Here is a 23,372-nt window from a genome sequence, read left to right on the forward strand (position 1 = left end):
CTTCCAAGCTATGCCACTTTTCAGGTTTTGTTGTGCCATATAATGCCATTTCTGCCGCAGGGAAGAAGAAAGCTGACACCCGATGATATTCAGATCTATTTCTCTGCCAAACCCAATAACTTGAACCAGCTGTCCTCCCTCCATGATGGTTTAGCTGCTACCAAAGAGTGGATGATTCAACATTTCCTCCATCTAAACCCTGACAAAAGTGTAGTTCTATTAATTGGTCCTGAAATCTTTGTCACTGCAGCTACTCAGTTTATTGGCCCACTTCACCTGAACATTAAATCCACTGCTAAGAATGTTGGTATCATCTTCAACCAGTAAACGACATTTGACCATCATGATAATAAGCTTGTCCAGTCCTGTTTTCTTCAGTTAAGAAATATTGCCAAAATAAGACCTATATTGTCCCCTACTGTTCTTGAACAATTAATCTACACATTCATTTTCTCACGGTTAGACTACTGTAACTCCCTCTACACATGCCTCAGTCAGTCTTCTCTAAAATGTTTACAGTTAATCCAAAATACAGCAGCTAGAATTCTAACCAGAACTAGCTGTAGCTCCCACATTACCCCTGTTCTTGCATCCCTCCATTGGCTTCCAGTAAAATTCAGAATAAATTACAAGATCCTGCTGATGACATATAAAGCACTCCATGACCTCGCCCTTAGCTACATCTCTGAGCTCCTTGTTCCCCATTCCACTTCACGACCTCTTTGATCCTCAAATATTGGCCTTCTATCTATCCCCTGCACAGACGCCAAACCAAAAGGTGACGGCAAATTAACATTCTTAGCCCCAACTCTGTGGAATCATCTTCTACAATCTATTAGATCTGCCGAATCCTTGGACTGTTTTAAACGACGCCTAAAACCCATTTTTATCGGCAAGCCTTTCTATAGACCTCCCTTCTTGTTCCCATGTCCTGTTTTATTTCATTTTAGTTGATTTCTCTCTGTGTCGTGTTTGTCTATTTTATTAACCCATCTGTTTCAATTCAACATTTCACCATGTTCATCCACATTTAAACATGAATTGCATATGTATGATACGTTAAGCAAATGTTCAGAGACACACCTCTATGATGTAATCAGAATCACTATACCAGAGTTAAATCCTTTGATTAGGTTAAAAAATAAAAATGTAGTCTTTGCTGGCTATACATTAATTAACAGGGTCTCACACAAAAGTCAACAATCATCAGTACAGCTAAATTAAAACATACTATAGTTATTTACAAACTTACTTCTCATATTAGCTAAGTTACATAGAGTTTAATGATAATTTAGTAGATATCACAATAATCATACATCAGTAGAAGTCTTTGTTCAACATTCAACCTCACTGAAAATTGTCCACTGGATGGCACTGTGGTTCCATTACTGTGTAATAATTAAAACTAGATATCGCTATCTCATCTATACTTTGTCGCAGATAGATCAGAGTTGGAGTGGTTTGACAGAAATTCAATCATCCAAATTCCCCCTTTATTTAGCTTTAGGTACCCGGGCTGTACTGTGTGGGGGCTCTAGCCATATGGGTTGTTGTGCACCTGCATGCAGATAAATATTACACGGCACCTAGGGGTGTTAGTTCGCTGTGTGTGTGTGTGTGTGTGTGTGTGTGTGTGTGTGTGTGTGTGTGTGTGTGTGTGTGTGTGTTTGCAGTGGTGGCAGTACTGTGCAAACACATGGTGATATAGTCGTGGGAAGAAGAGGCTATCCTGTACCAGTCAGCCTGGCTAGTTAATCATATCTTTTTGTTTTTTCCTTTAGAGTGAGGAGTACTTTGAATATATATTTTTTTTATTATTTGCACAGAAACAGCAAAATCGTGAGGGTGTGGGAGGTATTTTAAATTCTTAAATACCTACTTTGCAGATATTAACTTTATTATATTAATAAATTGGTCTCTGGTTGTATTACAACATTACTGTTTTTTAAACTGATCTTTTTAAGTACATTTTGATACAGTTGTACTCAAAGCCACGTCTCTGTTTAATTTCTTTACACTTATCTGTGTGTTAACCTGTCTAGAGTGGGTGGTCTTGGGGGGAGCCCAGGTTAAAGTGGGATTAGCCTTACCCTCCAGTTGGGCAGGTCACACTTGGATTTTGCCATGTCACAAGCCATAAACTTTAACCAGAGGAACTACACATAAATAACTTTTACATCACCTCTCCATTCTAATGTTTCTAACATTGTTAGGCAGTTGTCAAAACTGGTACACTATTGTGTTTTCTGTTTCTTTGCACACTGGTTTTTACATGTTACTCGCCTTCCTTACATTTTGTTTTTTTGTTGCTCACTGATGCTTGGGAGACCGTTTGAGTGAAGCATTGCACAATGAGCTCTGGGATGGAAACTGCCATGAAAAATTGTTGTGCCCTCTGTAGATGTGCCCCCCAAAAGTCAGTGTTTGGTTCTCTGCGCAGTTGAGTTTTAATATTGGTGACTGTGTTTCAATTGTACCTCTCCATCAACAAGTTTGAGTCAGAAGTTGCTGTCTTTGGCCAAACATGCCTCTTTGATGGAGTTGTTTCTGTACTTGGAAGGACCCTTAATTTCAGTGCAACCTTTCCCACAGCAACTGCACCTCACTATACCATCTGTTGATGCTCCCACTTGAGGGAAAGCTGGGTTTATGAAAAACCCACATGTTGCAGCCTCTTGGCTGTTGTGTTTTCCCTTGTTTTTTTTATATAGGCCCTCCTTGCCTCTTCTCTATGTTATGATGCCCCGCGTTATGCCTCGAGTGACATCAGCCGTGGTACATTGCCATCTTTAAGATAGCAAACCTTTTTTGACAGTTGAAAGAGCTAATGACCAGATATCAGTAGCATAAACAGCGGGCATGTTAGAGGCAGTGATCCTGCCTGCTCGAGCAGAAAAGCAAAATGACAACTTCTGCTGTTTCTGTTTGCTCTTTTCAATCTGTTAAGCCTGATCCTCTGAAATGTCAGCTTTTTTTTTTTTCTGTTCCAAAATTGAGAATTCACATCCATCAAGCATGGTGTTATGTGGGTGGAGAGGGGATTTGAAATTTGTGACAGGCAGCACAGGATCTCTAAACTCCTCACAGTAATGTGGCAGTACACTCAATATAGCATTAGATCCAAGTGTGTTGGTGATGGTGTAGTGATCTTCCTGGCACAAGACCTAAAGCCAGGCCTGTTTTCAGTCTCACCATCCAGAAGACAGTTCATTGATTTTCATGTGGCAATAGCAGATGTGTAATCAATCTTATGGCCCACATCAGCTTGAACTTTGTTTACCTTACTTGGTAGGATCCAGTATGCAGATTTATCTGTGACAGTACTCATTTCCCTGCACCGAATAGTTGCTTCCACTTTGAAAAGTAGGGCCCCAACGTAAGTGCATGTCTCTGCAACACTAGCAGGCATATACAATGGGCTGAGGAAACTTCACCAGTGGAGCTGATGTTAACCCAAGCCTTCAGAGGATCCTTGCTGAGGCAATGGGAGTGCATGACCGTTGCACAACAGAAATGCAATTAAAGACAAATCATGCAACAATGAGTAATAGCAAGGACCCTGCATACAAACATAAAGGATATTCTTTTCTGTTAGAAACAATGTTTTTTCATATTTAAAATATAAATCTATTCTAATCCTGTTCTGAATTTGTTCTTTTTTAAAGATAATAATTCAACCCCCCAATTCTGTAGTAATGAAAATGAACTGATAAGATTATTAATTAATACTCTTATTTCTTTCTTCTGGAGTTTTTCCACCAATGCAGTCAACAAAGCAACATAACTCATCAGTATAACTACCATCTCTACTGTTATCAGATCATTTTAACACCTGTGGACACAAACATGCTGAAAACTGTTGGTTATGTCACCTTTAGGTGCTAAAAATAATCTGAATCAAGATGAGTGAATGTGAAAATAATCAGCAGCTTCAACCAGGAAACCAACCAGAATAACAAACATGTAACTGACAGCAGGAGGTTTTAATGTCCGTTGATTCACAAACAGTCTCAGTTCTCTCTATTTCTCTTCAACTTGAAGTGTTCTTTGAGGAAATCTGATCACAGAAGAGCAGCTCTGAACTTTGGAATGAAATCCTGGAGCAAAAGTCAAATATTAACAGACAGTATAAATCTTCGTCAGTTGGATCATAAAGTCTGATGTGTGCCTTTTATTTCAACAAGGTAATAAAAAGTGGTGAGATGACATTATTGCAGTCTGTTGTATCTCCAGGACAAATAAATTGTTTGTGGATAAGATAAAGATAAAATTCTAACCATAGCCGTCCCTACAGCTCGCTAGTGGCTACAGCCTGACAATGGGAAGATGAGAAAATCGCAGTTACTTTTTACGGCAATCAGTGTGTTTTTTAAATACATATTGTAATGATAATAGTCCAAATTGAATTGAAAATGCAAATTTTTTGTCTAATAACATCAAATTTTCCCCCAAACCCTCCAGACAAAACCCTTGTGGGTCTTTGACCTGGTTATTTTATTTCATATCAATTGGATAGCATCATAAAACAACAACAATCATATCTTATCAGCAAAATGGCGCAGAACAAGAAAAAAATGCCGCCAGTATTCTATTGAACACCTTAGCTATGATTCATATCCCTCCTCTTTTTTCCAGTAACCTCAGACTTTTTCCTTGGTAGGCTGCTCTTGTTGTTGCTTCTTGTTTGGCACCGGCACCAAATTGCCGCTTTCTGATTGGCTGCTGTTCATGATCAATAACGACACCTAATTAAAGTTTGAATATCAAATTTCGAATTGTTGCATTTGTTTAACACTCATTAATATAATTTAAATTACACTCTGGGGCCCCAGAGTGTATCAGATATCAAACAGTCACGGTTTCCAAGGTCTTTTGTAAATCTAAAATCCTTTTTCCTTTCCTTTGCAAATAATGTTCTCTGTTAAGTAATGAATTTGTTTGTCTGGTAAACCTGAAGACTTTTGTATTAATGTGTTTTTAATGGTTGTAAGTTCCTGCTCCTCCTCTTCCTGCTCCTCAATGGGCAAATACCAAATGACTATACTAGTTTGCTGGCAGAAAAGTCATGAGTTGTCACAACTTCATTTGTAGTACAAACTAAATCTAATGCATGAGCTCTCTCAAGATAATAAACCAGAGCAAGTGAAAGAGCCTATTAATGATTTACAGACTTTGGTCGTGCAGTCTAACGAAACGACCGACACAAAAGGCAACAGGTACGTCGATTTATTTTTGTCTTTTCTGCTTTATTTAACTTCTTTTGTTTAAGTGGGTCCGCATTTAGAAGTGCCATCGTTTTCAACCAAGATTATAGATAATAACAAATTATTATTACCTCTACTGTCTTTAAAGCCTTTGTATCCATGGGATAGTTGTATCCGTACATTAACTGTGTTTCAGTTGGTGGGTTTTAATTTCATTTTAATTTAATCATTGCAAATTGAATCAGCCTTTATTTTTTGAGTTATTCAAAAATACTTAGTTTCAACACCCAATGGTGGGTTATTAAGAGCATTTACCATCTTTATACTAATTTTTACAGAGACATGGAATCATGTTTGTCTATGTATCATAGAAAAGGTTCTAGCATAGGCTGAAAAATTAATTATAATATAATTTGGCAGCTTCAAAACTATTTTAAATACACAAAGGAACAGTCTTTACCATGCTGGTGACAAAAGTGAAAGTAAAGGCTAAAACCATTTTAATTGCTGTAGAACTCTCTATAGGACTGTCTGTGTTGCCAAAGGTGAAAGTATATTATTATACATGGTCATTATTGGTAGAAAAATAGAGGATTGTGCCAGTGAAGGTGTTCTCAACAGTGGATCAAAAAGAAGAGGATATATTTTGTATAAGGTATAACTATGTATTACTAGTAAAACACAGAGGATCGCTTTAAAGGTAAAGGCAGCGATTCTAATCCGACACACTTTTTGTCAAATTCAGCAAATATCTCCTCACAGTCCACTAGCTGTCCCTTCTGTGTGTGCGCTGAAAAAAAAAATCTGGTGTCAATACATAGCCCTGGCTCACACAGTGGCTCAGAACGAGACACACAACACTATTCCAGCCAATCAGCAGGGGGTATTCATGTTCATGCACAATTTAAATTTCTCAAATCCATCCTTCCTGTTGTTAGTCCCATCCTACTCTCCATAATAATTATTCTCACTCCTCTGGCTCTGTACCTGATTACTTTAAAACTGCCAGTGTTCAACCACTCCTTAAAAAAACCCTCTCTCAACCCAGCCTAGTTAGAGAATTATAGACTGATCTCCAAACTTTCTTTTGAAAAAATTGTCCCTGACCAACAATCTTTGATAAATTTCAATCCAGCTTTTGTCACAAACACAGTACTGAGACAGAGCTATTAAGAGTTACAAATGACATCCTCATGCACTCTGACAAAGGTGAATACTCCATTCTCATTCTACTTGACTTAGCTGCTGCATTTGATACCATCGACCATACCATCCTACTTGATTGATTGCATAACTGGATGGGCATTTCTGGTACAACTTTGAACTGGTTTCATTCATACTTGACAAATAGATTTTTTAATATCTGTGTAAATAATCATGTATCCTCCTTAGTGTCCCTCCAGTACAGTGTCCCTCAGGGTTCTGTTCTTGGGCCAATCTTGTTGTCATTGTACATGCTCCCTCTGGGTCAGTTGTTCTGCTGCTTTCATGAAATGTCATATCACTGTTATGCCAATGATACTCAGATCTATTTCCCTGCCAAACCCAATAACTTGAACCAACTGTCCTCCCTCCATGATTGTTTAGCTGTTACCAAAGAGTGGATAACTTGAAATTTCCTCCATCTAAACCCTGACAAAAGTGAAGTTCTTTTAATTGGTCCTGAAATCTTTGTCACTGCTGCTACTCAGTTTATTGGCCCACTTCACCTGAACATTAAATCCACTGCTAAGAATCTTGGTATCATCTTCAACCAGTATATGACATTTGACCATCATGTTAATAAGCTTGTCCAGTCCTGTTTCCTTCAGTTAAGAAAGATTGCCAAAATAAGACCTATATTGTCCCCTACTGTTCATGAACAATAAATCTACACATTAATTTTCTACTGGTTAGACTACTGTAACTCCCTCTACACCTGCCTCAGTCAGTCTTCTCTCAAACATTTACAGTTAATCCAAAATACAGCAGCTAGACTTCTAACCGGATCTAGCCGTAGGTCCCACATTACTCTTGTTCTTGCATCCCTCCATTGGCTTCCAGTAAAATTCAGAATAAACTACAAGATGCTGCTGATTACATATAAAGCACTCCATGACCTCGCCCCTAGCTACATCTCTGAGCTCCTTGTTCCCCATTCCACTTCACGACCTCTTCGATCCTCAAATCTTGGCTTTCTATCTATCCAAAGGAGGTATCAAAAGGTGACCGCACATTTGCATTCTTAGCCTCAACACTTTTGAATCATCTTCTACAATCTGTTAGATCTGCTGAATCCTTGGACTGTTCTAATGCCTTTATATCGCCAAGCCTTCCTATAGACCTCCCTTCTTGTTCCCATGTCCTGTTTTATTTCACTTTGGTTGATTTCTCTCTGTGTCGTGTTTGTCTATTTTATTAATCTATCTGTTTCAATCTTGCATGTGTATGTGTCTGTAAAGTGCTTTGTAACTGTGTGTTTTAAAAAGTGCTATATAAATAAAAGCTAACTTACAGGACAGGACAGTCATCAGAGCAGCTGTCTGTGTGAGGACATGACAGTCTCCCATCTCCAGCAGTTGTTGAATGGTGGGAGTGCTGGTGGACTGGAGAGAGACAGACTGTGGACAATTCACAAAGAAAGGGTTTTCTCACGGAACTGATATGCTTCCATTTTATTAAATGTATCAATCCACTCTAAATCCCAGACAGTCTCATGGAGACCCCCCGTTTTTTTATACTACGAGTCTGTTTCTGTCATGTTTAGTAAAGCATAATCTGAGCAGGCAGCTGTTTAAATCACACAAATATCCTGCAGTGTATTTGTTTTGAACTTATTAACCGCATCAATGAATAAATCACTATAAAAACTGTGGATTTTTTCCCTTGGAGCTGTTACGCAACCTATTATACTAAGTAAATTTCTGCTGTCAGTCAGCCTGGTGGAGGCAGTTTGTCCAGTTGCTGTCCTCTCAGCTCTCAGCATTGTTCTGGATTCAACCATATTTCTCTTTTGGTCGTTGCCTTGGCAATGCACGTCCATGATTTGGGGGATGGAGCTTCTGAAGGAGCACAAAGGGAGGGGTGTATTTGTTCGGGTGTTTAGTTCAAATATCAATCTTTCTCCAGAAAGACTGACTCTAACTTTAAATCCCCCCCGCCCCCATTTGTTATAGACATAAATCAAAAGGAGTCCAGAAAAAATAAATGAATGAATTAATGAAATAATTAATATGGATTTTCAGCTGTAAGAGTGAGTGAGTTGATGTGAGTGAATTATTATCTTGTAGTGAAGTATTCCTTTATTGTCTACAACTCAGCTCATTGGATAGATAGATAGATAGATAGATAGATAGATAGATAGATAGATAGATAGTTGGATAGATAGATAGATAGATTTCATATTTTTTTTGTTTTTAACTGAAAGTGTTAATTTGCCCAAACAGCAATTCAAAAACATTTTCTTCATACACTCTATCACTGGTTCTTTTTCAGATCTCCAGGATACTTCACCTGATGGATGGACTGTATCTTCAATCTCCGCTAAGAACTATCAGTGTTTTGGTTTTCCATCTTCTCCTAACACACTTTTGTAGAGGTAACCTTTACACAAAAATAGGGAGCTTTCTTACACCCGGTGCAAAGCAGCGCCAAGCATGATGCAAATGTCTTTGCTAGTTTTCCAGTGTGCATATTATTTAAATAGCAAATGCACTTGCGCCCATCTGAGCGCCCATGGGTGTGTTGGTCTCAAAATGAGGTGTGGTCAGGCGCATTGTTGGTGCATTGCTATCTTGAGGCAGCAAAAAGTGATTGCATTATTGACCAACAAACTCTGGTCTAAAGTCAGTGGGGCAGTATTTCAGAGTTATATTAAGGGCACATTATCAAGATAGTAATATGCACCTACATAGGACAACACACAATGCACATACACCCTGCTTGTTACACACACAGACGTGCAGCAGCGCACAAACACGCAAAAGATTACAAACCAATGTCTTAACGGTTAGTCCTAATATTTATCAGAATTAGCTAATCATAGTAATGATGGATGAAATTATGTAATTATTTGACCAAGTAGGTCAAAGTAGGTAATTAAACAGACCCGTCAGGTTGAGGGTGTCTGTCAAGACACAGCAAACGGATTTCAACAACGGATCAGACACAGATCGACTTTCCTGATTCATCAGTACATGAGGAACACATGAGGAAATAAATAAGGTGAAAACAATGATTAAACTAAAGAAAGAAAGAAATCTGGAGATTAATGATTTAATTTTTGAACATTAATAAATATTTAAAAAAATATTCTTACTTAATACATTTTTGTGATTACAATGATCCGGTTTCCATACTTTCAGCTATTAAAACCCTGCTGATTTTTCTTGTTACTCCATTACAAGAAAATGATTTTAAATCTGTAATTAAAAAAATAAACCTTTTCAAAAATCAAACGCAAAGAGATTTGCAACAAATTTATCTACAGGATCTTAAACTGGTGGTCTGGGGCCACGGGAGGGTTCAGGAGCAGTGTGCTCGTTATAGATCGTGCGCTTTCACTTTGCGCATGAGCAGATCCATTTCCTCTGCAGAGAAGCGCTCCTGCTTACAACTTGGCAAATGCACCATTATAATAGCAGTCTGCCAAGGTGCAAGCACACCTGGCTATTAAAGGGAATGGGAGATGACACTCTGATTCGCTTATTGCATGTTACACCCAGAACACACCCATGATTAATTAATAGACTATGGACAACCCCTTTGAACCATGCGCCTGACCATTTTTTCCGCCCTAAATGCACTTGCACCATGACCATGCACTTAGATCATTAAAATAGGGGCCATAGTTGTTTTAGTCTTTCAGTCACAATTAGATTTTTGAAGATGAATACAAAATCATATCAATAAATGTGGGACAGTTATCCAAACAGTATTCAAACAGAACACAAAGAGTTAAAACGTTTCAACCAGTTCTCTCCTGATATTAAACTGACCAGATCACTTCTTACTGAGATCAGGTGGTTCAAGATGCTTTACGGTGTTTAAGCCTCAGACTTCAACTCACATACAAGTAAAAAGTCTCATTATGATTGACATTTATAATCAACCCTTTTAGATGACTCCACAGAAATTCATTGAATTGTTTCAATGAACATCTGCACTTCATTTTGAAGATGAAGATAAAGAGTCTGTATCTTGGTGCACAAAGAGCTGTGTAGATTTTAATCAGTTTAACAAGTTCTTACCTGAAAATGTTTTTGACCTTGTGAAATTTCTGAAAGCATAATATTAAGGCAGAAGAATATATTATTATTATATTATATTTTTATTTCATTGTTGCTCATTATTTGATTATTTTTTATATTATACTTTAATACTTATACTGTTGCTTATACAGACAAAGTAATGTACTGTTGTTTTAAGCGACATCATCATAAGTCTGCAGTGCTTGAGTTGAGTCTGTGTTGTATTATGTTGAATGATAGATGAGTTCCAGCTGCTGTCTGAAAACCAAACAGAAAAAAAATACAACCAGGAGAATAAAGTAGCCAAACTGAAGACTGAGACCTGTTTGTTTGAGACTGAAACACTTACTGCAGGATTTAATAATAAACAGATCCATTTGTTTCCAGGTGAGTCCCAGTTAATTGGTCCACCTCAGCCAATAGTTGCCAGGGTTGGTGATGACATAATTTTGCCATGTCATCTGGAACCTGCGATGGATGTTGTTGCCAAGACGTTGGAGTGGACGAGATCTGACCTGGATGTAGATGTCCATGTGAGGCGATTAGGTCAGGAATTTGTCTTTGTGTGGCGTTCCGGTGAGGACTTTGTAAAGCAAAAAAGTCCATCATACAAGGGTCGAACATCACTGTTTATTGAAGAACTGAAGCACGGAAACATTTCACTGAAACTCTCCAAACTGAAAATGTCTGATAAGGGAATTTATTCATGCTACATTCAAGAGCTGGAGAAACGTTCTTTCATTGAGCTTGTTGTTGGTAAGTAGATACATACTGAATATGTTCATAGTGGTTTGGTGTTGTCTGTGGATCCAATGATGAATTTAGTATGAACAGTTTCAATGTTGGGAGTTAAAATGTACAACAACAGTCCTCCAACATCAGCCTCTGTGTTACTGCCATCTTCATGTCCAACAGATTTAATAGTTATTTATGAACTCAGAGCAACATTTATGTTTACCAACATTTCTTTATTTCTAACTCTTATAAGACAACTGATCCCTTTGAAGAGTTAAAAGCCAGATAAAGTAATTACATGTAAAATGTGGATGATGGTAACTTGAAGCAACCAGCTGAGGCTTTAAGACCAGTTATCACATACATTAAATGGATTAAAGATAAAGTGTCATTATTGTGTTAATGCAGAGCTCCTAAAAGTCTGATTGACAGACTGGGAGCTTTAAAGATTTGCAGATTTAGAGTCAAATAATAAATCCTATTCAGAAAATATAGATTTTCTGTAAGATGCTTTACCATATTTAAGTTTTAGCTTTGCACCTTTGGATACTCATTTTATTAGGTTATTTTCCTAATTTGAATGATTTGTTGATTGTTGATTATTGTCCATAGTATCAATATTTTCCTTCCACTGACAGATTTGTTCTTAACTTTTCCTTTTCCTCAGCATCAGGTGCTGTCTCCTCACCTGTCATCAGTATAGCAGGTGTTGACGGAGACAGAGGAGGAGTGGTGTTACAGTGTGAGTCTAAAGGCTGGTATCCACAGCCTGAGGTGTTTTGGTTGGACGGTGAGGGAAACCTCCTCTCTGCTGGACCTACAGAGACAGTCAAAGGTCCTGATGACCTCTATAATGTCAGCAGCAGAGTGACTGTAGAGAAGAGACACAACAACAACTTCACCTGTAGAGTCCAACAGAACAACATCAACCAGACCAAAGAGACACACATTATTGTTAATCCAGGTATTAATTACTAATTACTTTTAGTCTGAAATTTTGGTTTTAGTTTCAAATAGCTGAGGTCCAGTGTTGTATAAATTACACATTATTCATTGTGTTGTATCATTTGCAGATGGTTTCTTTAAGGTCCTGCTCAGTTCTTTTACTGTCACAACCGGTTTGGCTGTTAGTTTGGCTCTTTGCATCGTGTTAATTGTTGCAGCTGCAGTTTTCTTTTTTGGGTGGAAATGGAGACCAGACCGTAAGTCACAAATGAATTTCAGTGCCTCTCACAGGGTTTAATGAGAATAGTGATACGAAATTTGTATTTGTATATATATATTTTTTTTATTTTAGTAATTTGGGTGATGGAGTAGATTATTTACAAGCAGTTAAACTGTCAGACTTCTTGTATCTCATGTTACAATGACATCAATCTTCCTAAAATGCAAGTAAAAATGTCTCATAGTTTAATGTCACTGCTTTTATTTTTACACAGAGACCAAGAGAAGCCACTGGGATGAAATTGAAGGAGGAGGATGTAATGCCACTGAAATGCAGCATCTCAATGAAGAAGGAACAGACAGAGACACAGTAAGGACTGTTCATTATGTATCAGAGGGAGGGGGGGTGGCTGGGGTGTGACTTTGTTTTTGTTTTTTATCTTGACCCTCCCCGGAGCAACAAATATTTTTCCTTGAGCCTCCCTGAGTGACTGCAGGAAAATGCATGACATAAATAACCATATTTTATTATATTTACACCAAAAGTAGTTAATATTGGAAAAAAATAAAAAGCAAAGGTTGACCCTTTCCCAACTATTACATGTAATAGTGAACCATGACCCGTCAACCTTGGTCCTCTGACCTTCCTTCCCTTGTCAGGAAAAAAAGCAAACTACCAGCCCAACTTACTGTGTCTCTCCTATAGTACTGTAAAAGTTACCGATGACAATTCAGCTCTTAAAGTCAAATAAGACACTAACTTAGTCCAGCAAATGTAACAAGCAAACAGCACCACGGAGGGAGTGACAGTTATCACCAAAACAAACAGATCATTTCTTAAGCAAAATGCATCACAAGTGATGTGCACTTCAGCAGAATAAAGGTGCATGACAGCCGCCCCTCCTACCACACAAAACCAACATTAAATAAGCCTACACACACACACACACACACACACACACACACACACACACACACACACACACACACACACATTACAGTGTGCTCACCACCACCATTAGAAACATATGCATATTATTAATATCTATTAATAATATATTAATAATATTAGCTGGCATGGTGGCGGTTATTAGATTTTAAAACCTTACCCTTTGATGATGCATTAACTAAAGTTATCTGAAAACGAAATCCTGGAGTTGAAACAAGCCTTGATTTTCTGCACCAAATTAACTCTGGTGACGGTTTTTCCTTGTTGATGAACTTCAACTTTTCATCAGATATTAATCTTGAAATAGGCATGGATAATCCTCACTAGCCACTCCCAGCCTGTTTATCTGTTCTTTCCCGCTAGTTTGTGATTGGGTCCGCTCCATTTCAGTGTGCTGGTGCATTGCTCAACAAGTAACAGCGAAGGCCAGGAAAACTGTTGAAACTATGTGTTTAAATGCAGTGTAATCTGGCTGTAATCTGTGTAATCTGTCAACCAGCAGCAGCAACCACATAACTGTCAGCTGACAAAACAGATAACAATGTCGGCCTACAGGGAAAAAGCCATGGTCGCTTTCCTAGCTGACAAATAACTGCCAGCATGGACAGTAATGTTCACAATATGAATTTATGTAAACCTGAATGACATTCATCAGTTCTCTGTTTTATCAATCTCCTTTGACTTGTTTGTGGTTGTATGGGTCATGTGGTTGTGGTGTCATAAACGCCGCTCTCGCAGCTGAAATTTGGCGGCGGATCTGCCAGCTGTGATGATTGTCAAAGGGTCTTCAGACTCTGTCTACTCAGCAAACACAGGTGTACCAGTGTGGTAAAGGTGCAAACTCACTCACAGCACACAGCGGGCTGAACTTGTCATAAAGCAGCGGTAACAAAGCCTGACCATTTGGAGGGAAGATATGATTGGTCAATTTTAATTTGCAGTAAATCTGTATATAAAGACACAAGGTGTGAGGTTTCAAAAGAGGGGGGTCACAACAAGAGGCAGAGAGCAACACAAATACTAAATGTATAAAGGGGTTAATTATATCAAATAATACACAAATAACTTGAATCATTCAGGCAGTTAATTGTGAATTAGTTCAGTTTTTTTATCTTTATGATCGCTGGAAGTGTTTGATTAAATTAATAATGTAGAAAAGTCAAGAAGACAAAAGCAGGACTGAGGTTTAGTTTCTCCTGAGAGACGTTCAATGTGTTTTACTTGTTTGTTCAAACTGCAGACTGTCTGACCTCCACAACTCTGACCAGTTACTGTGAGGAGTGGGTTTGAAAATTGATGAAAACTTTCTATGTTTCTAATTATTTAGATTTTCCTGCTTTAATTCTTTTATTTTAATTCTCTGTATCTCTCCTCAGGCTCAGTTGGAAAGAGATGAAGCTGCAGCAACTCAGTCTTTTATCTCTCTGGTAAGTGGTTGAATGGTGGTAGAAATACAACAATATACACTGTGGTTTCTGATACAGAAAGTAAGACTCAGCAGAACTCAACAACACAAACAGAAACACAACTGTGCAGCACTGAACACTGACTTTATATCACAATACTTCCTTTATTATCATGGCAGTGTGTGATTCTCTCGATCATGAAGGGACTGAAAATGTGAAGACTTTCTACCAAAGAAAAACTTTCTGTATTAAAATCTAAAATCCACAGAAATCAGACCATAAGACATTAGAGATGTTAATGAATTACAGATTTTAGTGATGAATGAATGAATAAAGGCCAGCCTGAAAGACAAGCTGGGGAAAAAACAAGGGTGGATAAACTCCTGGTGTCTGTTATATAATGTGCATGCCAGTTAAATAGTAGTTACCTGGATATAACATCAGTTCTATGAGTACATGTGGAGCTCTGTACATTTCCACTTACTTTTAATTAAATACATTCAACAGTATACATGCTATTTTCACTGAAAGCAGACTATCACAGAGACAGGAAGCAGACAGAGGAGACGCAATATCATTGAAATATGGAGATAACAGATATATCCATGAGCATGATACCTGCATGCTACAGATAAGTGATGCACTGCCCAAAACGTTCCGATTGGAATCAATCACTCAATCATTACTGGTAATATAGTAACAAAAACTTAACATACAGAAGCAGATCAGAAAACAAGGAGACTTCATACTAAAATATGAGCAAATATACTTATCAAACAGAGGGAATTACAAATAAAAGCCTTTCTGTAATAAGCCTGCTTCCAGTAAAGACCTGGTACCCTCTGCAGTTGCAGTTGAGGTAAATAAAAGCCCCGCCCATTATTTGAGGAAATACAGTATGCAGATGACACCAGACTGCCACAAAGCAACCACAATCACCTCTTCACAGTATAACTCGATATGCTACCTGTTAATGCCAGAGATTACTGGCGATCATTAATCTGTGCATCACCTTTTCAATTCTAATTTGATGTGATACAGAACTTAGACTGAAAGGATTCCCTCTGAGAAGGAAGGGTCACTGCAAATCAGTACAAAGTTGTTCTGAGTGATCACCTTTATCCTATGATGAAACATTTCTATCCTGATGGGAGTGGTCTCTTCCAGGATGACAATGTCCCAACTCAGAGGACACGAGTGGTCACTGAATGGTTTGATGAGTATGAAGATGATGTGAATCATATGTTATGACCTTCATAGTCACCAGATCTCAACCCAGTTGAGCACCTATGGGAGATTTTGGACCAACATGTTAGACAGCGCTCTCTACCACCATCATCATCAAAACACCAGATGAGGGAATATCTTTTTGAAGAATGGTGTTCATCCCTCCAGTAGAGGGAGAAACAACAGTAGAGGTGGCCCAACACCTTACTAAGACATTTTAAGTTGTCTTTTTCTTTAATTTGTTACCCATCTGTATGTGTATATATATATATATATATATATATATATATATATATATATATATATATATATATATATATATATATATATATATATATATATGCACAAACAAACTAAATTACACAAACCTGTATCTGCATTGTTCACAACTTGCTGCTGCAGGCTTGATTGTTTCTCTATATTTGTAGTATATGTCGTCTGACCACATCGGGATCAAAAGTCTCCATCATAGAGAGGGAGGAGACATGATATAATTTAAATATGGGGCCACACTTTCTCACACAGTTTCTCCTGGGACACATTCATAGTGTTGTACTCATTTATTCACACCAAAAGTGACAGAAATAGTTGTTTAAACAAAGAAAAAAGAGAGCTGGACAGAAAGGTTCAAAACCTGCAGACTGTCTAACCTCCACAACTCTGACCAATCACTGTGAGAAGTTTCTGTTTTTAATTATTTATTTATTTTCCTGCCTCATTTAAAAATCTTTCTCCACAGTCTCCGCTGGAAAGAGATGAAGCTGCTCCAGTCTGGTCTTCCATCTCTGTGGTAAGTGGTCATGCTAGAAATACGACAATATTCTCTCTCTTTCCTGATATAGAAAATAAGAGACTCAGCAGAGGGAATGCCATAAAACAAACCTACAGAGACAGAATGATGCAGCACTGAACACTGACTTTATGTCACAATACTTCCTTTATTATCATGGCAGTGTGTGATCCTCTCAGTCATGAAGGGACTGAATATGTGAAGAGTTTCTACTAAAGAAAAACTTTCTCAATTGTATTAAAATCCAAAATCAACAGAAATTAGACGATAAGATATGACTGATGTTCATGCTGGTTCATATGTTCAGTTTCATGTCCTAGTAAGAAACAGGTCTCTCAATTTGTCTCCAATTTCTGTCTCTTTGTCTTAGTATTTTTTTCCAGCCACCCACTTGCTTGTTTTCAGTTCTCAAATTGGTCTCTTAGATACTTTATCAAACAAAATCGTGACTGATCAATCTGCTGTTTCTGACAAACATAAATGTGTAACTTGACTTACATTAAATTTCTTGTCTGTTACTGTTGTCACATTGAAGTTCCTTCAAATTCCTTCATGAAACAATTATTTACAATAAACTACAAAACAACAAACATTTCAATAAATCACCAACAGTAAATATCTTCTGTGTTCTCACATATAGAACAGATGTTTATGTTCTCTGTGTAGTCAGACTGAGACCAGAGTGACTCGAGTCCTTTTCCAGACCAAAACCCAAACATTCACTTGTACTTCAATTCAAATGCTGAATGAATCAAACCTTTAATAGATGTGATTGTGTTGTATCATTAAACCATGTCTTATAAAAACATCATGTCTCTCATCTAGTCTTTCTCCATGTCTCTCTTCATTCCCAGTCGGAGAAGAAACAAGATGAACTCCTGAAGGAGAAAAAGAAATTGGAGATTGAAGTGACGGACCTGAATAGTCGGCTGAGCATGAAGGAAACTGAGGTTAATCTGATCATAATTCATTTTCTTAATTAAGATGATTACAGATATTATTGATACACACACATCACCAGTCCCAGTGTGTCAGTTTGATACATGATAGTAGTTGAATTGATCACTGCTGTGATGTTGATTCTGTTAACCTGAATGACAAACAGCTGAGTCAGCAGAAACTAGAGTTTGATATCTGAGTGTTGAAGCTTCTTGAAACAAGCAGCAACATTATTATTTATAACCAGAGTATGAAGAACACTCTGATTGGCTGACAAGTGTTCATGGAAACTGTAAAACATTGTTTTGTCATTAACACTTTATTTTACAGGTCACTTGATTTATACTAATTTCCAGGGAATGTTTGGTGTAATTTGCTGGAATGTTAATCCTTAGAACATTTTACAGAAGGGGTGGTGCTGTTTGGATGAAATTATGAAAAATACCTGAAAAAAAAGTGTAAATGTGATATATTTAGTGAGTGTCCACAACAATAAATTAGACTCTTAACAAATCTTAAGCTCACAAAAAATATTCATTGTGTAGCTTATTAGATTCTCTCTTAAAAACTCTATAATGTGACTTTTACATGAATATCTGATGTCTCTATTTAAATCAAAATGCTGCATCAATCAGACTTTTTTTGTCATGTGTTTTACTGTTTAACGCACATATCTTAATAAGAAAACTTATTAGCTCTATGATGAAAATAAGAACCTTCAGAAGGACCGAGACACCAAGATAAATCAGGTTCATTCAGTTTATATTGATTTTGTTTTTCACCATCTTCTGTTTTGTTTTTGGTTTCAAATCAGTCTCCAAGATGCATATTTTTTCTCATGTTTTCTGTTTCATTTCATGTTTTTGTCATTTTATCTCCTCTTTATCTCTATGATATTTTCATATATCAGAACAGCTCATTGTGTATTAACAACAGAAACACTCAGTCAGTTTAATGTGAATGAGGACAAATACTGAGACAGACAGACTCTCTGCTCTCTTCTATTTACTTTCACACTGTAAACAGAGACAAACATGACTTAACGTCATCTAAAGTTGAAAGCTTCTATATGTGGAAACAATTTGTGAAACAATTCACATGTACTAATAGTTCTTTATTGTCAATGAGTGTACGGGTAGTAATGCAATATAAAAAATGAGACCTTCATTGACTTTCTGGATTGTTTGTATCAGCCTGTGGACTGATTTCTATGTGAAGGACCTAGGCCTGATTTTCTGCCAAAGTCCAACGAAAGTGACGTTTTTGCACATCCCCAAGTGCCTTACCTCTCTCCCGCTAATGTCAACAAATGACTACCGTAACCACACAACAAACACGGTGCTATCTGGCTAGAGCTAATATCAGAAGATATTAGCTCTCCAGCTAATGAGACAGCTAACTGCCTCCGTCAACCACTACAAAACATCCCTGCAATGACCAGTTGCCCACTTGTAAGCACACACAGCTGCTGGTTTGGAGAGCAGTCATGGCCACTAGAGGGTCTTATGGTCACCTGAAAGGACACATATGTTGTTTTTTTGCATTTGCTGAAACAACTGATGCTGTTATTCCTTTTTGGGAGAACAATTTCTTTAATACATGCATCATAACATGTGTCATAGTAGATCTCATGAGAGCAGGTATGAAGCTTCTTATTCTAATTTGTGTTTCTATTATTTGTAATATACATGTAATACAGTTATTGATATATATATTATATATATTCAGTGGGCCTCAAAATACAGAGACTAGAAAACCTTTGATTTTGGTATCCAGTTCCTATAATACATTGATGATGTCTTCTCCCTCTCAGCTAGAAGCAAGTCAACAGAAAGTGGCAGAACTTCAGAAACAGAACTCCTGCACGACCATCCAGCGCTCAGTCAGAGGAGACATCTTTGTGGAGGAGGTCGACCTGAACGGCAAATATGTCCGTCTCAGCAACAAGTCAAATAAGGTAATGCTGTTTGTGTTTGGATCATTGTGAGTATATGAGCATATATATTAAATGGACGGATAAAACTTTGTTAAAACAAACTGCTGTTTAAATCAGTTTTCTCTTGTTTTAATGTAAAGAGTTCAGATAATTAATTCATATAAACTCTACAGTCTGTGGGCTTCATTCACAAAGTATGTAATGTTTCCACCAGGAGTCCAATTAAATGATGCTTTACAGCTGAAGCACAGTTAGAGAATGTTAAAGTTAGGAAAAAGCTGTCATGGTTAAAGGAAACAACCACAGGTTAAATAAAGAAAAGCTTCATCTTAAATTTTGTCAAAGTCAAATCACATACTGTTACACTAAGACTGAAGATGTTTTGTGAATTCTGCTCCTGCTGATTTGTTGATGTCTCTGTTCAACTCTGTCTCTTAAATTGTTTTCCAATTACATTATAGGGAAAGATTGTGGTTTCTCTTAAATGTTAATGAACACATTATGTCTTGTACTTAAAGTTACTGCAGATTTGTTTCTGCATTAAATCCAAACTACAATCTAACTCTAATCTCTACCAATTGCTGCCAGTGTTTAAACATGAGCATAAAAAAGTTAAATAATGCTGCAGTCACCACCAGCAGATATTTCACTGCAGGGTCAGATATCAAAAAGATTAATTCTACCAGTATTACATTTCCTGTAAAACTGTGTCTCTGTCTCATCCTCCGTCTCCTGAACAATCTCTCTCATGCAGGAACAACAACTGAAGGGGGAGTTACAAATGCAAGTCAACAACAGGAAAGACGTCATATTTAGATTTGACAGCTACAAACTCAAGGCTGGAAAAACTATCACTGTGAGTTTTTCTTGATTCTTGAATCCTTGTTTTTAAACTATTCCTTTAATCTACATGAAGACAGTTGTGGCTGAAACTCATTGCAGACAAGTTTCAACCTTCAATAAGAAAAGAAGTAAACATGACCGGCAGAAGCTTCGACTGCTGTTTGCAGCTGGAAAAAAGAACAGTGGATTATTTTTCTTCTATGCTGTGTTTTGGCACTTCAACGAGCCAATCATTGTCAAATCTGAAACCAAATGACATGTTTTTTGTTAGACAGTTTGAATTGTGGTTGATAGATGGATTCAGTCTGGTTTGGTAAATCTGTGAAATTTTCAGATCTGGGCTCAGGATAGTATTCCTTGGCACAAAATCGCCACTGACTTGAAGGGCCAGAACCAGATATCCTGGGGCCCTGAAGACCGAGTGCTGGTGACACTCTTCAGCAGCTCCAGAGAGGTCTGACATCACCTTGCATCACACATGTTGAAAAATATATTAGATCGCCAAAAGTATGTGGACACATATATCTATCTGCATACTTTAGTGTGTTTATGATCAAGGACTGTTTCATCATTTTCATCAGCCAGCTCCATAAAAAAAGTTTTTTAGTTTAGTGTTGAGTCCTGACCTCAGTCCCATCCAACACATTTGGGTTTATTATAACTGCAACACTGACTGAGAGTCAGACCAGATCACTCAACATCAGTGTTGGACTTCACTAATGCTGTTGTGGCTGAACAGGATCAAATCCCTGCAGCTACGTTTCAACATCCGCTGGAAAGTCTGAAACCAAAAGAGTGGAGGCTGTTATAGAAGCACATTAATGATTAATGACCATGTTAAGTTCTAGTGTTCACATACTTTGTTTGGTTGATTAATTATCATCTGAGCTGCCAAACACGATTTGTGTGTGTGTGTGTGTGTGTGTGTGTGTGTGTGTGTGTGTGTTTCTTTGTTTTTGGAAACGGTAACTAAATTAATTTCACAATTTTGCTTTCTCTCTCACCAACAGGAAATGGCCATGAGAAGTCACAACCCACAACACAGACAACAGACATGATTTAGGAACAACATGACTCAGATCATCCTGCAGTGACCAAATACTGCAGTAACTCTTTGTTAACACCTGGTCACACAACTTGTTGATCTAGAATCCAAAAACTGTTCTTCTGATATCAAATCCATTATCACATTTTTGTTCTTGTGCTGTATTCAACAATTACAACATATTATGATTGAAATGAGGTGAAAAGTCCAGATCTGGTTTTGTATTTATTTGTAAAACAGCGAGAAACATCTTCATTGATAAGATAAAATGTCACTTAAATCTCAGTTCCTGAACTGAAGAAGGTGCGTTTTCATCCACATTTTCAATTAAATTACACATAAAAAACCTGAAGGGAAATGCAGAAAGTTCAAAAATATCCTGAAATATTACAAAAAAAGCTTTTTATGCTTGGCTACATGGAAAACCCGGCAAATTGATAAAAGCAAAACATGTCAAAGTACAATGGAAACAGATTTAGTAAATAAATCATGATGTCCATGAATAATGTGATTTAAATGTTCGCTCACGCTTTCGCTTCACTGTGGAGACAAAAACAGCAACAGACAAACATATCAGAACGGTGAGGAGGCTGTAATGCTTCTCAAAGACAGAAATGTTATATTTCCATCATGTTTTTCACTGTTTGAGGTTTGTCTGACTCTTTTTATTACCTTAAATTAGATGGAAAATTATTGCCAACAGCCGTTTATCTTGATGATCCAACTCATATTTGCAAAACAGAGGTGGACGGAAACGTGCATTAAATTCCAATTTTCTTTTATAATGATCATATTTTTGTTACATTAGGATGTAAACCTCATTTCTCAGCCTCATACCTGCTACACTCAAGCTTGAGGATAATTAATTTCTCTGTTTCATTTAAAAAAAAAAAAATTATACAACACAAATGTACAGTAGTCATGTTTTGTTTCTACAACTCATTTTTCATATTCTGGTGACTGTAAATCCTCAGGCTTGATAATAAAGATATTTTTGTTATTCCATGTTTTGTGTTGTTTGCAATTCATTGTAAACTGTCAGTTTAGAAATCCATCTTCAATTTTTCTAATTATAAAAAGAGATAAAAAGCCAAATAAACACATGTTCGATTTATACCTTGTGAATCTGCAGGTAGTCAAGAGTCCAGATACTGATGTGCATTTTTGACAATATTTGCTCTGAATATGAGTTATAGTTATATGAAGTACTAAAGATGTTTTTTTTTTTTTTTTAATTTGTGTTGTGATACAATATGTAAACTACTTTTGTTTATTGTGATATTTGTACATTCTTTGATGTTTTGCAAAATTAGTTTTGATGACAAACTTTTGTTAATTGAAACATATTTTTTTATTAAGACATTTTTTATTCAAATGGACAAAGAAAATCATTAAGTGTATTTTCCAAAATTAGTTAAATACTGAAAAATGTTACAAAGAATAGGAAATAAAACGTGTTGCTGCAGCCACGTCTTGTTAACATCCATCTAAATTGTTCATTGTTAGTCAAAGAAAGCTGACCACAGGTCAGTGAATCTAAAAAAAAGTAGACTAGTGTGTCAGTCTTTCATCAGGCTTAGCAAAGCCTGATATTTGCAACAGTTTTAATTTTAGAAGTTATTTCTATAGAATATGATCCATTATAGTTTAATCAACATAAATGATCCCTGAACAAAGACAAGTCATGTCTACAGCCATGCTGGTGGCTCTGTGAGGCTTTACTGAAGGATAAAGGTGATTTGAGCTAAATACTAACATTAGTATGCTAACATGCCCCACCATTTGTTTTCCTAGGATAGTGAAGTCATGACCCCTTGGAACATGACCCACCCTACTCTGCCTCTGATTGGCTGGTACTTGTTGCCTTTGTTGATTGGGTTGGTTATTTTTAGCCATGAGGAGTGAG

The 23,372-nt window shown here is 37.1% G+C and overlaps 2 protein-coding genes across 2 annotated transcripts; both read left to right on the forward strand.

The window, feature by feature from the left end:
• The first annotated feature begins 8,683 nt into the window (after positions 1-8,683).
• LOC122974445 (butyrophilin subfamily 3 member A2-like) lies at positions 8,684-17,686 on the forward strand. The gene is made up of 9 exons (XM_044342477.1): positions 8,684-8,781; positions 10,820-10,978; positions 11,153-11,188; positions 11,835-12,131; positions 12,241-12,369; positions 12,607-12,701; positions 14,657-14,707; positions 16,653-16,703; positions 17,558-17,686. Exons 1-9 carry the CDS (start codon positions 8,700-8,702, stop codon positions 17,684-17,686), a joined length of 1,029 nt encoding a protein of 342 aa, XP_044198412.1. The 5' UTR covers positions 8,684-8,699.
• A 1,432-nt stretch (positions 17,687-19,118) lies between these two features.
• LOC122974225 (lamin-A-like) lies at positions 19,119-22,951 on the forward strand. Its single transcript, XM_044342210.1, has 4 exons — positions 19,119-19,599; positions 20,333-20,434; positions 20,756-20,875; positions 21,432-22,951. The coding sequence occupies exons 1-4, from the start codon at positions 19,129-19,131 to the stop codon at positions 21,477-21,479; spliced, it is 741 nt and encodes a 246-aa protein (XP_044198145.1). The 5' UTR covers positions 19,119-19,128; the 3' UTR covers positions 21,480-22,951.
• Positions 22,952-23,372: the final 421 nt, after the last annotated feature.

Source organism: Thunnus albacares, chromosome 22 (assembly GCF_914725855.1).
Source record: "Thunnus albacares chromosome 22, fThuAlb1.1, whole genome shotgun sequence".
NCBI classification, from domain to species: Eukaryota; Metazoa; Chordata; class Actinopteri; order Scombriformes; family Scombridae; genus Thunnus; species Thunnus albacares.